Source organism: Gigantopelta aegis, chromosome 7 (assembly GCF_016097555.1).
Source record: "Gigantopelta aegis isolate Gae_Host chromosome 7, Gae_host_genome, whole genome shotgun sequence".
In the NCBI taxonomy this organism is placed as follows: Eukaryota; Metazoa; Mollusca; class Gastropoda; order Neomphalida; family Peltospiridae; genus Gigantopelta; species Gigantopelta aegis.
In genome coordinates, this window is record NC_054705.1 from 46,703,324 (window position 1) to 46,717,296 (window position 13,973).

Below are 13,973 nucleotides of genomic sequence, written 5' to 3' on the forward strand. Positions count from 1 at the left end.
GTACATGTATGTTAGGGAGGGTTTTTTGAAAACCTTACATGTACATGTATGTTAGGGAGGTTTTTTTGAAAACCTTACATGTACATGTATGTTAGGGAGGGTTTTTTAAAAACCTTACATGTACATGTATGTTAGGGAGGGTTTTTTGAAAACCTTACATGTACATGTATGTTAGGGAGGGTTTTTTAAAAACCTTACATGTACATGTATGTTAGGGAGGGTTTTTTGAAAACCTTACATGTACATGTATGTTAGGGAGGTTTTTTTGAAAACCTTACATGTACATGTATGTTAGGGAGGGTTTTTTAAAAACCTTACATGTACATGTATGTTAGGGAGGGTTTTTTAAAAACCTTACATGTACATGTATGTTAGGGAGGGTTTTTTGAAAACCTTACATGTACATGTATGTTAGGGAGGTTTTTTTGAAAACCTTACATGTACATGTATGTTAGGGAGGGTTTTTTGAAAACCTTACATGTACATGTATGTTAGGGAGGGTTTTTTAAAACTACGTTCAACCTTATGGGTCCAAATCAGATGTGGTGTGTACTTTTTTCCCTGTATATATTAATTAAAATGTTTTTTAAAAAGGTAAAACATCAACAAGCAAATTATGATTGATCCTTTTATATAGGTACATGTACATTTAGGGTCAGGTTCACAGAGAAACACAATTTTGTTTTGAGGCCTCAGAAGATTTTAAAATATTTATTTACATTTTCTGACATTTCGTTTTGCATATATTTTTAATTCTAAATTTGGGACATAAAATTTACATGGTAAGCAGTCAAAATGGGTTACCTATGTTTTGCATAAGCCATAAATATGACAGTCATCACCTGGGAACAGACAATTGTATGTCTTTAAGTCAGTATCACACGTGTGTTATTGCACGTGTGATATCATAATTAATGCATGATATTCTCCCCAACAAGTGTATAAAAGTTAGGTGTTTTATTCTGTATACAATAAACTGTTAGAATCATCCGGTTAGGTTGTGGGTACAATAAACTATGTGACAATCACCAGGTTAGGTTGTGAGTACAATAAACTGTGTTAGAATCACCAGGTTAGGTTGTGAGTACAATAAACTGTGTTAGAATCACCCGGTTAGGTTGTGAGTACAATAAGCTGTGTTAGAATCACCCGGTTAGGTTGTGAGTACAATAAACTGTGTTAGAATCACCAGGTTAGGTTGTGAGTACAATAAACTGTGTTAGAATCACCAGGTTAGGTTGTGAGTACAATAAACTGTTAGAATCACCAGGTTAGGTTGTGAGTACAATAAACTGTGTTTGAATCACCAGGTTAGGTTGTGAGTACAATAAACTGTGTTTGAATCACCCGGTTAGGTTGTGAGTACAATAAACTGTGTTTGAATCACCAGGTTAGGTTGTGAGTACAATAAACTGTGTTTGAATCACCAGGTTAGGTTGTGAGTACAATAAACTGTGTTTGAATCACCCGGTTAGGTTGTGAGTACAATAAACTGTGTTTGAATCACCCGGTTAGGTTGTGGGTACAATAAACTGTGTTACAATCACCAGGTTAGGTTGTGAGTACAATAAACTGTGTTAGAATCACCCGGTTAGGTTGTGAGTACAATAAGCTGTGTTAGAATCACCCGGTTAGGTTGTGAGTACAATAAGCTGTGTTAGAATCACCCGGTTAGGTTGTGAGTACAATAAGCTGTGTTAGAATCACCCGGTTAGGTTGTGAGTACAATAAGCTGTGTTAGAATCACCCGGTTAGGTTGTGAGTACAATAAACTGTGTTTGAATCACCCGGTTAGGTTGTGAGTACAATACACTGTGTTAGAATCACCAGGTTAGGTTGTGAGTACAATAAACTGTGTTAGAATCACCAGGTTAGGTTGTGAGTACAATAAACTGTTTGAATCATCCGGTTAGGTTGTGAGTACAATACACTGTGTTTGAATCACCAGGTTAGGTTGTGAGTACAATAAACTGTGTTAGAATCACCAGGTTAGGTTGTGAGTACAATAAACTGTGTTAGAATCACCAGGTTAGGTTGTGAGTACAATAAACTGTGTTTGAATCACCAGGTTAGGTTGTGAGTACAATAAACTGTGTTTGAATCACCCGGTTAGGTTGTGAGTACAATAAACTGTGTTAGAATCACCAGGTTAGGTTTTGAGTACAATAAACTGTGTTTGAATCATCCGGTTAGGTTGTGAGTACAATAAACTATGTTTGAATCACCAGGTTAGGTTGTGAGTACAATAAACTGTGTTTGAATCACCAGGTTAGGTTGTGAGTACAATAAACTGTGTTAGAATCACCAGGTTAGGTTGTGAGTACAATAAACTGTTTGAATCACCAGGTTAGGTTGTGAGTACAATAAACTGTGTTTGAATCACCAGGTTAGGTTGTGAGTACAATAAACTGTGTTTGAATCACCAGGTTAGGTTGTGAGTACAATAAACTGTGTTTGAATCACCAGGTTAGGTTGTGAGTACAATAAACTGTGTTTGAATCACCCGGTTAGGTTGTGAGTACAATAAACTGTGTTTGAATCACCCGGTTAGGTTGTGGGTACAATAAACTGTGTTACAATCACCAGGTTAGGTTGTGAGTACAATAAACTGTGTTAGAATCACCCGGTTAGGTTGTGAGTACAATAAGCTGTGTTAGAATCACCCGGTTAGGTTGTGAGTACAATAAGCTGTGTTAGAATCACCCGGTTAGGTTGTGAGTACAATAAGCTGTGTTAGAATCACCCGGTTAGGTTGTGAGTACAATAAACTGTGTTTGAATCACCCGGTTAGGTTGTGAGTACAATAAGCTGTGTTAGAATCACCCGGTTAGGTTGTGAGTACAATAAACTGTGTTAGAATCACCAGGTTAGGTTGTGAGTACAATAAACTGTGTTAGAATCACCAGGTTAGGTTGTGAGTACAATAAACTGTGTTTGAATCATCCGGTTAGTTTGTGAGTACAATAAACTGTGTTTGAATCACCCGGTTAGGTTGTGAGTACAATAAACTGTGTTTGAATCACCAGGTTAGGTTGTGAGTACAATAAACTGTGTTAGAATCACCAGGTTAGGTTGTGAGTACAATAAACTGTGTTAGAATCACCAGGTTAGGTTGTGAGTACAATAAACTGTGTTTGAATCACCAGGTTAGGTTGTGAGTACAATAAACTGTGTTTGAATCACCCGGTTAGGTTGTGAGTACAATAAACTGTGTTTGAATCACCCGGTTAGGTTGTGAGTACAATAAACTGTGTTTGAATCACCCGGTTAGGTTGTGAGTACAATAAACTGTGTTTGAATCACCCGGTTAGGTTGTGAGTACAATAAACTGTGTTTGAATCACCAGGTTAGGTTGTGAGTACAATAAACTGTGTTAGAATCACCAGGTTAGGTTGTGAGTACAATAAACTGTGTTTGAATCATACGGTTAGGTTGTGAGTACAATAAACTGTGTTTGAATCGCCCGGTTAGGTTGTGAGTACAATAAACTGTGTTTGAATCGCCCGGTTAGGTTGTGAGTACAATAAACTGTGTTTGAATCGCCCGGTTAGGTTGTGAGTACAATAAACTGTGTTTGAATCGCCTGGTTAGGTTGTGAGTACAATAAACTATGTTTGAATCATCAGGTTAGGTTGTGAGTACAATAAACTATGTTTGAATCATCAGGTTAGGTTGTGGGTACTTCACTGACCCTCCACACGACACGAATCCTTCTTCAGGTGCCTCAAGGTCATTGTTTTTCCCAGACGAAGCTATCAACAGTGGACACCCACGATTCAAGTAAGACTCAGTCTTTTAATATTAGTCATCAATCCAACAAACGAGGGATTTATCCAGCCGTTCTGTAGCACTGTAGGTTACACACTACCATTAATTACCTCATACAGTTCAATCCAACAAACGAGGGATCTATCCAGCCGTTCTGTAGCACTGTAGGTTACACACTACCATTAATTACCTCATACAGTTCAATGCAACAAACGAGGGATCTATCCAGCCGTTCCGTGACAGTTGTTATCAGTTAATACTACATATAACAACTAAATTGAAACCAATGGCTTACTTAAATACTACAGATGGGCAAGATCAACAGGGATATTTTAACTACTTTACACAAAATATTGTTCATACTGAATTAAGTTTTTGTCATAAGAACTTAGCTTTGGATTGGTTTTGTAGGTGATATGTTCTTTTACACTGATGCATAAAAATATTTAATGCAACTCTATTTTAAATGTCATAAATGGGCTTTTAACGGCGGGGCATAAAATGCACATCACATAAAATGACGTGCTGTTTTTTCTTTGTATCTGTGGTGCTAGGCATCCAGTACTGGAACTAGTTCAACAGAAATGAAGGTAACATGTATAAAACAATAATACAAATCTGAAATAAACATGTATATCACTCATTGAGTATATTTTTAATAAAATAAATTGACAGTAACGGAGGGACACGTTTTGTGGCATTGCATTTTCATTCTTATATGATCCATTAAATGAGTCTAAATGGATTTGTATATCAATAAATTGACAGTAACGGAGGGACACATTTTGTGGCATTGCATTTTCATTCTTATATGACCCATTAAATGAGTCTAAATGGATTTGTATATCAATAAATTAACAGTAACAGTGGGACACATTTTGTGGCATTGCATTTTCATTCTTATATGACCCATTAAATGAGTCTAAATGGATTTGTATATCAATAAACTGACAGTAACGGAGGGACACATTTTGTGGCATTGCATTTTCATTCTGATATGACCCATTAAATGAGTCTAAATGGATTTGTATATCAATAAATTGACAGTAACGGAGGGACACATTTTGTGGCATTGCATTTTCATTCTTATATGACCCATTAAATGAGTCTAAATGGATTTGTATATCAATAAATAAACAGTAAAAGTCTAGTTTAACATCAGTAGTGGTTCACTGATATTTTGTTTTGGATCAGCTGAACACTGTATATCCAAGTATATATGAGCATTACCAAATTTACTTACAAGATCAAGTGGTAACCGAGGGACATTTTAGCTACTATTATGCATAAAATTGTTTATACTGATTTAAATTCTTGTCATATCAACTTACTTTTGGATTGGTATTGTAGCTGATGGGTTCCTTTACACTGTTGGATTGAAATATTTAATGCAACTCTGTTTTAATTGTCATAAATTGGTTTTTAAAATTTGGTAACTGAAGAACATAAAATGCAGGTCATAAAATTACTCAGTTTGTTTTTCATAATTGCTGCACATGCTAGGTATCCAAAACTGGAACTAGTATAACTGAAATCAACAATATAAATCTAAAATATATCTTAGTAATTATATTTTTAATAAAAATAAGTTCATGGTTCATTGTTATATTGTTTTGAATCTTGAACGTAGTATATCCAAACTTGTACATAAAGTATTGAAGTATTGAAGTTTTAACACAGTATGTTTATATACAATCAAGTTGAAATTAGGCAAACAGTTTTTGAACACCTATAATATATAATAATGAAAAGAAATACACATTTAGACAAAGACAATTCAAAAGTGGACGGAATAATGAAAAGAAATACACATTTAGACAAAGACAATTCAAAAGTGGACGGAATAATAAAAGGAAATACACATTTAGACAAAGACAATGAAATAATAGGTATGTTAGAATATAGGCTTAGGTCTCATTTACAAAAAAAAAATAGTTGTTTTTTTAACGTCTATTATTTTTCTTTTTTATCTTTGAACAAAAATCAAATAAAACTTCATTTAAATACCTAGTATTTGTATTTCAGCCAGAGGTTAATGAATGTACATCTGTTATTTATTTATGTATATATCTACAAACTATAGTAACAGCAATCATAGCCGACTATTTAATTGATGTTTGTTTCAATACGTATGTTAGAAAGTCACAGACCATGTGACTGGGACATGATTTGATGCACAGTTTTTTTAAGACATTTTGACCAATCAGAGCTATCGGGGTCCGATTATCTTTACTCTTAGAACTCTGGCTGCATGTCTTCTTGACAACTTGTTACCATTTATGATGGTGTCTAAAATTACGGATTGTTTTTTAGATTATCTTTATAATGGCATCCTATGCTTGGAATTAGATCCTTTGTAATGAAATAGTTTGTATATTTTTTATCAACAACATTGAGACTGTTTTTAATCAATAACGTAATGCAGAGCCGTTCGTAATTGTATGCAGTGGTAGGTCAAATGATGTGTTACAAAATGTTGAGGGAGGGAGACTGGTTCCGTAATTGCTGAAATAAACATGCCACATGAATGTCAATGCCCCAACCAACACTATCAATTGAACTAATTGTAGGCCTACGTTTAACGAGTTATTAAAAAAATTAAAATAATAATATGAGGGATCTAATTCAGTCGATAGTGCACACCTAAGTTGCTTGGGTTGTACATGTAGTTCTAATTGAACCACCTCAGAACCAGTGGGTTTTTCCCATCCCAACTATCCTAATCATGTTCGTTATAAATAATATTGAAATTCAAGTTGATTCCTACACGTTTAGCTGCACGTTCATCAAACCATCTAACACTGAAAAGATATCTATAATTGTGTGCATCAAAATTAGTCCAGAGGGACGTGGAAAGTGTGGTTCTTTCTACGTCTGGATATTGTTACATACCCTATATATATAGCCTGTATTCAAAACTTGTGGCACCATGTTTCAACTGTTTCTCAACCGAAATATAGCAATAAATCGACACACAAACCAAAAATACATAACCTACCATACTCACAAAAACTTTATTGAAGTACATGCATCATTATTAACAGAATAAATCTTCAACGATAACCTTAAAACAAACTCTGCCATTTTAAATTTGCCAAGTAGAGGGAAGCAACTCACTGTGCATTAACTTAATGTGTCCCATGCACTACATCAAAATATCGGAATAGTACATATTGTAATTAAAAAATCAAGTTGTTTGCATCAGTGTATGTCATTATATTTCTATAACACTGCTCCTGAAATTTGTGAATAACTCCATTCCTGAATGGAAAAGAAGTCGGACTACACTAATGAACCAAACCACATAAAATTAGAAGAAAACTTTATTGGTTTATTGGTTCATTTTTGCAACATAGGTCTCTACATTTACATGTACCAATTACTTGATAAATTAATAATGCTTGGTTTTCACCTCGCCTAAGCATTTTGAGGTGTGTGATTTTTCACTCGCCATAGTTTTTCAAAAGCCAAGGACTTGTAATCCCTAATTGTACGGTGATATCTCAAAACTGGTGTCCTCCCATTTCTTACGCACCTTATAACAACATAGGTCATGGCTGAGTGAACTGCTAATCCTATATCTTCTACCTAGTATGCAATAATAGACTCACCTTCTATTCACAATTAAGACACAATTAAGAACAGAACATATATTCACTAAGTCGCCACTGTTCTAGTCATTAATTAATAGTAGAAGAAAAAAAAACTCCTTGACAACTATGTTAGCTTGTCCGTGTTATTTTTACATTATTTTGAGTTTCATTTCTGATTCATGAGTACTGGTTTATTACGGCATACTACGATCATATATGCGATATTCGCACTGTAAACGTTTATCACATACGCTTGGATTTTTTAGTTTAAACCCGCATTATTTTCCCGATTTACAGTATTCATATCAGTTTACAAATGCCTACATGTGTTATGTACCAATGTAATGGAATAAAGTTGAATTCATTTGAACAGTTGAATTGGACTAGACTGTTCCACTAAGGTTATAGGGGTTTGCTTAATTAGTCCCTAAGATGACTGTGTAAGAACTGGGAATATATGCAGGTGTGTAACAAATGGGATGTGTAACGAAAGGGAGACAACCCTAAAGGCTAAAGACTTGCAGTATTTGTGAATCGCAGAAGTTGATGTTACATAAATCATTTAATCAAAATACATATCCATGCATATGATGTTTTTCAAGTTGGTTTTATCACACAAACTGTTTTAATGTACAATGGCACAAATGTCCCTCCGTTACTGGTAATGGAGAGACAGGTTTTTAATTGGTCCTCACAATTTATATAATTAAATTCTAAAAAAATTTTATAACTGACTAATACTTTGAAGCTATTAATTGATCATATGGATTAAAAAAACTTTAAAATTTGCTTTGACATTAAAAAAAGGAGAAAAATCATGTTTTTCAGTAATGGAGGGGACACAAAAGGAAGGGAAACCACAAGTATCTTAATTAATTACAACTAATTACTTAGAATATTTAAAAGGGAAAACATTTTTCTAAATATGTAAAGTAAAGAATGTTTTCCAAGCTAAAGTAATTTAACATGTCTTCTATATAATTTTTTTTACAGTCTAGTACTGTCTGAAAAAGGTATACATTTTTAACAAAAAGTAACTCTTGTTAAAGTCTAAAATGTGATTTGCTAAAATGGGCATAACTTTTTAATGGCCAGGTGTATCTAGAAACTGTAAACAGTTTTGGAAACTAGACATAAATAGCTTTCTGATGATACCACACACGTTACTGAATTCACAAATAATTTATTTCTCAAATGTGGCATTTTGCTTGATCTTGCCCAGACGTCAACCAAAGTGTAACCATCAAAGAAATATATCAGTATATTGTTTTCTGAGGAACTATTTCCTAAACGGGACTATATTAAGCTACAGGAAGTAACGACACAACAAATGTAACCATCAAAAAAATATGTCAGTATATTGTTTTCTGAGGAACTATTTCCTAAACGGGACTATATTAAAGGAAGTAACGACACACCAAAGTGTAACCATCAAAGAAATATATCCATATATTGTTTTCTGAGGAACTATTTCCTAAATGGGACTATATTAAAGGAAGTAACGACACACCAAAGTGTAACCATCAAAGAAATATATCAGTATATTGTTTTCTGAGGAACTATGTCCTAAACGGGACTATATTAAGCTACAGGAAGTAATGACACAACAAATGCATGGTGGTGTGCTGCATGAAGCTTTTGTTTAATTTATTTTTTACTTTTATTTTATTGCCAGCCCCTTGTTTACAATTAGAACAACACATGCCATGGGTAAAACATGGGTTGTGTACATACAAATAATAAAACAACATAATATAATACTTTAGGGTACTGGCTTCCAAGCCCCACCCCACCCTGCTGCCTGAAGATTGGCCCCTTGATAAAACCAAGTGGCACTGATAATTAGCCATTTCGATGTGTAAATATTTCTGTAATTATGGCTGTACTGCTAAATTATTTTAATAATAGTGTATTGTATCAATCGATAGCCTAAAAACTTTGCAAGGGCCGGACTTAGCCAGACTTAGCCGGACTTAGCCCACTGGTAAAGCACTCGGCTGATGCATGGTTGGTCTAGGATCTAGATTTGAAATGGTTTGGAATTTGACCTTGTATTTCATACAAATTTGACCTTTGTATTTCATACAAATTTGACCTTTGTATTTCATACAAATTTGACCTTGTATTTCATACAAATTTGAGCAGTAATTCCCTTATTATGATCTATCAAAAAATGATGATGTCACCTAGGTTATATATTCATTAATTGCAAAGATTTTGGGGTAAATAATTTTAGCTCCAATACTCCAAAACCCCTACTATATTTTTCCTCCAAAACCAGTTTTGTTTATTTATTAGGGAATACAAAATACGTTCAGGGCCCTTGCTAGTACTTTAGTGTTGACTCGAATCTCTTATGACATCTCACACTTGCAATTTATAGGCTACGTCGTGCATTACCATGACGTCGTGCATTATCATGACGTTAAAGTCTAAGACTACTAAGACTTAGACTCTACTAAGACTTAGACTCTACTAATAGAGTCTTAAGTCCAGACGAAATGTTTTATAAGCTTGGGACCTTGTTATGTAAAACAAAATTATATATTATCTATTAAACAGCAGAATATTAAATGCATTTCATCTGAAAATGACTGCAGATGTTTTTATCTAAATAAAAAAGTAAGAAAAGAAAAGAAAACCAGTATAATAATTTGTCTTTACTTTGTAGAACGTTAACGAGAAATATTCGAGAAAGACGAGGATCGAAGGTGGCCATTAACATACCAAGTTAGTACATAGTTTATTTCTCTATTTTCAGTCAGTTAATTTATGCTAGATACATGTACATGTAGGTCCATTGAGACTGATAATTCAGAAACTGTGGTACAAACACGGTTCTTGCGCATCCTGGAAACCCTGGAATGTCCTTGAATTTTGTGATTTTAAAATCCCGGCATGGAATGTCCTGAAAAAAAACATTAAATTTTATTGTGTCCTGGAAATTTGGGCAAAAAGTTTGGTGGGTTTTTTCTTTCTTTTTTTTCGTATCTTTACTTTTGATGTCCTCATTACCTGTCTAAATTCAGACAACGATTTGTTATAAAAACATTCATTGATTGAACAATTCATGTCCTGGAACTTTTTAGAAATGTCCTTGAAAAGTTCTTGAATTTTCAGTTTTTGTCAAGTGTAACAAGCCTAACAAATGTATACATCCTGTGCGTGGTTAGGCCATCGGTCTACAGGCTGGTAGGTATTGGGTTCGGATCCCAGTCGAGGCATGGGATTTTTAATCCAGATACAGACTCCAAACCCTGAGTGAGTGCTCCGCAAGGCTCAATGGGTAGGTGTAAACCACTTGCACCGACCACTGATCCATAACTGGTTCATCAAAGGCCATGGTTTGTTCTGTCCTGCCTGTGGGAAGCGCAAATAAAAGATCCCTTGCTACCTGTCGTAAAAGAGTATCCTATGTGGCGACAGCGGGTTTCCTCTAAAAAAAACAGTGTTAGAATGACCATATGTTTGACGTCCAATAGCCGATGATAAGATAAAAAATCTAGTGGCGTCGTTAAATAAAACAAACTTAGTATACACCCTGTGTGATAAAGTACCTTAGTCTGTGAGTCACAAAACAACCCTTTGTTGCCAGTATAAAAAACTGATGTTTTACTCTTTTACTTACAACTGCAACTAAGCAGAACTACCTTCTACCGTTGACCATTAATGAACTGAGAAACACAACCGAACAGAAATGAATTGCATCTTTGACATCCATTGGGTTGGAAGTGAATCATGTGATGTACATACGTTGTATATTTTCAGTCTTCAAAGACAAGAACACGAAGGAGCCGTTCATCGAGGATTTTTCCGGGCTGGTGAGCGGCGACGGGCCGCAGACGGCTGCCCTCCCGGACCACATCTACATGGACTGCATGGGCTTCGGCATGGGTCTGTGCTGTCTGCAGGTCACCTTCCAGGCCTGCTGCATCGAGGAGGCACGACTCCTCTACGACCAGCTCTCAACACTCTGTCCGATATTTGTAAGTCAGATCAGAGTTATCTTTCCTGTCTAGAGGAGGGGGGCCCGTCTGCTCTACGACCAGCTTGCAATGCTCTGTCTGATATTTGTAAGTCAGATCAGAGTTATCTTTCTTGCCTAGAGGAGCGGGAGGGTGGGGGGTTTGTTTTACCACCAGCTTGCAACACGCGTCTGATATTTGTAAGATTGGTTGGAGTTATCTTTTCTTGCCTAGAGGAGGGTGAGGGGGGGGGTCTGCTTTACGACCAGCTTTCAACGCTCTATCCGATATTTGTAAGTCAGATCAGAGTTATCTTTTCTTGCCTAGAGGAGGGTGGGGGGTTAGATACGATAACATAGCGCTGACATCGACACAGTCTTCTGTTCAGCGCTACGAGATGAGGCATATACCCCATGTGTAGCAAAAACAAACTTCAGTGTTCTGTAAAAAAAAGATTCACACTTTGTTGGAAACACTTACTCGATATCGTTAATATATATTAACTTAATTGTTGTTGCAAATATAATTAATACAATGCAGATTAACAATTATCAAGACTAAAAGTGTTCTTTGGCAGCCATGACAGATAATACGAGAATCTCATGAGAATGTGAAATATCCATACATGAAAATATAGAATCTACTAGAGCAATTTTTGTTTTATGATATATTTGACGAAATGTATTTTTTTAATTTTTTTTATCTTTTCAAACTTAAACTTAATAGTTTGTCTAAAATTAGTAAAAATAAAAACATACCAACATTTAAACTGCATTGTCTGCTTTCGGAACTTTTTTGACAGAGGTCAAGGTAAGTAGTAGACCAGTTTTTATTTTAGTGTGGCGAAGCATTATAATAGATTTATTATTATTATATTAATTTTTTTGAATGACGTCACTTTACATCTCTTTACAAGAACAATAAACTGGATGCATGACGTTTCCGTTTTAAGAACGCTGGAAACATTTCAATGCAAAATAGAATTTTTCTTTTCTTTTAAAAAATAAAAAAAAATTACTAATGCACTTCACTCTTAAGAAAATCTTGTGATTAAAAAAACTGTTCTATTTACAAAATATGCATTTCAATAGTTCAAGATAAATATCTCCGGCACGATATTTATTATTATTTATTATCAAAATGTTAATAAACGGACCGTAGATGTTTACCTTGGTGAACTAGGATTTCAAGTGACATTACTGTAGGATATTTATTGTGTCCAAAGCCAAAATAAGGGTGCGAAAAGTGACCGTCGTCGACCGTAGTGGTTTTTAAAGTACTTTCAGTGCTACCCGTTTGCTAGTAGAGTGGTGGTAAAATGTCATTTTAATATTAGCTTTGAGCTAGTAGTGTAGTCTTAGACTTTAATTACTCAATTTATTGTTATTATTATCACTGTATTACTATTAGTGATCACCAAATATTCCTCATGAGCTCATATCGGACAGTACATGTAGATGGTTTTAAAATACCTACAGTTAATAAATAGTTTTATTAATGTAAAAACAAAATATTACTCAACGCAGTTTCTGCGGTGCTCCGACATGGTAGTCAAGGGATAAGAATAGCCAGACGATATTGTAAGAATAGCCGGACGATATTGTAAGAATAGCCGGACGATATTGTAAGAATTGCCGGACGATATTGTAAGAATAGCCAGACGATATTGTAAGAATAGCCGGACGATATTGTAAGAATAGCCGGACGATATTGTAAGAATTGCCGGACGATATTGTAAGAATAGCCGGACGATATTGTAAGAATAGCCGGACGATATTGTAAGAATAGCCGGACGATATTGTAAGAATTGCCGGACGATATTGTAAGAATTGCCGGACGATATTGTAAGAATAGCCGGACAATATTGTAAGAATAGCCGGACGATATTGTAAGAATAGCCGGACGATATTGTAAGAATAGCCAGACGATATTGTAAGAATAGCCAGAAGATATTGTAAGAATAGCCAGACGATATTGTAAGAATAGCCAGACGATATTGTAAGAATTACAAACTAATATAAATAATTAACTAAGGAAAGTGCTATTGAAAATAGAAAGTTCCTTGACAGAATAAATGTTGCAGAACATTGCCAGGGTTTGAAACATAACACATTGGTGAACGGAAATCAAAGAGTATCTTGAGATGGAAACAAAACTGGATCAAGTATTCCAAATGCTTCAGTATTAAGAATGAAATTGATAAATATTCTTCAGTTCATCAAATTAAAGATCCCATATTGTATGTTTAAATTGATGAATTGATGAATTATAAAATATACATGTATGCAGGCCTCACCCGAGGTCCAAATCATAGAGCGAAGTCACTTCTCTCTCAAACTTCAGAGAGGGCCAAGTTTTTAACAGCAGAGGAGACTTGAATTTTTAATCCAAAATAAAATACGCAAAACGAAGTTATATCTTAATACAGGTGCAACTTTTACAATCTGTATTTAAAAAAAAAAATTACCATCTGTACTGCTAATTGCTGGATATGTGCTCTATAGTTGTTGTGTTTTTTAAATCACCTTTCCACATATCACCTTCTTTAGAAATAATGAAATGCAATTGAAAAGCACTAATTTAACCTTTTAGAATTCATTCTCTCGCAAGTTTGTCTTCTTATTTCATTTAATAACTTCACCACACT

At 34.9% G+C, this 13,973-nt stretch overlaps 1 protein-coding gene across 2 annotated transcripts in view; it reads left to right on the plus strand.

Moving 5' to 3' along the window:
* The window catches only part of LOC121376922 (glutamate--cysteine ligase catalytic subunit-like), a 92,361-nt gene that overhangs the window by 18,171 nt on the left and 60,217 nt on the right, over positions 1-13,973 (plus strand). For both annotated transcript variants that reach the window (XM_041504726.1, XM_041504727.1), the window contains 3 exons: positions 3,667-3,780; positions 10,033-10,091; positions 11,130-11,347. In XM_041504726.1, the coding sequence (XP_041360660.1) occupies positions 3,667-3,780; positions 10,033-10,091; positions 11,130-11,347 (391 nt within the window). The remainder of the gene's footprint in view (positions 1-3,666; positions 3,781-10,032; positions 10,092-11,129; positions 11,348-13,973) is intronic.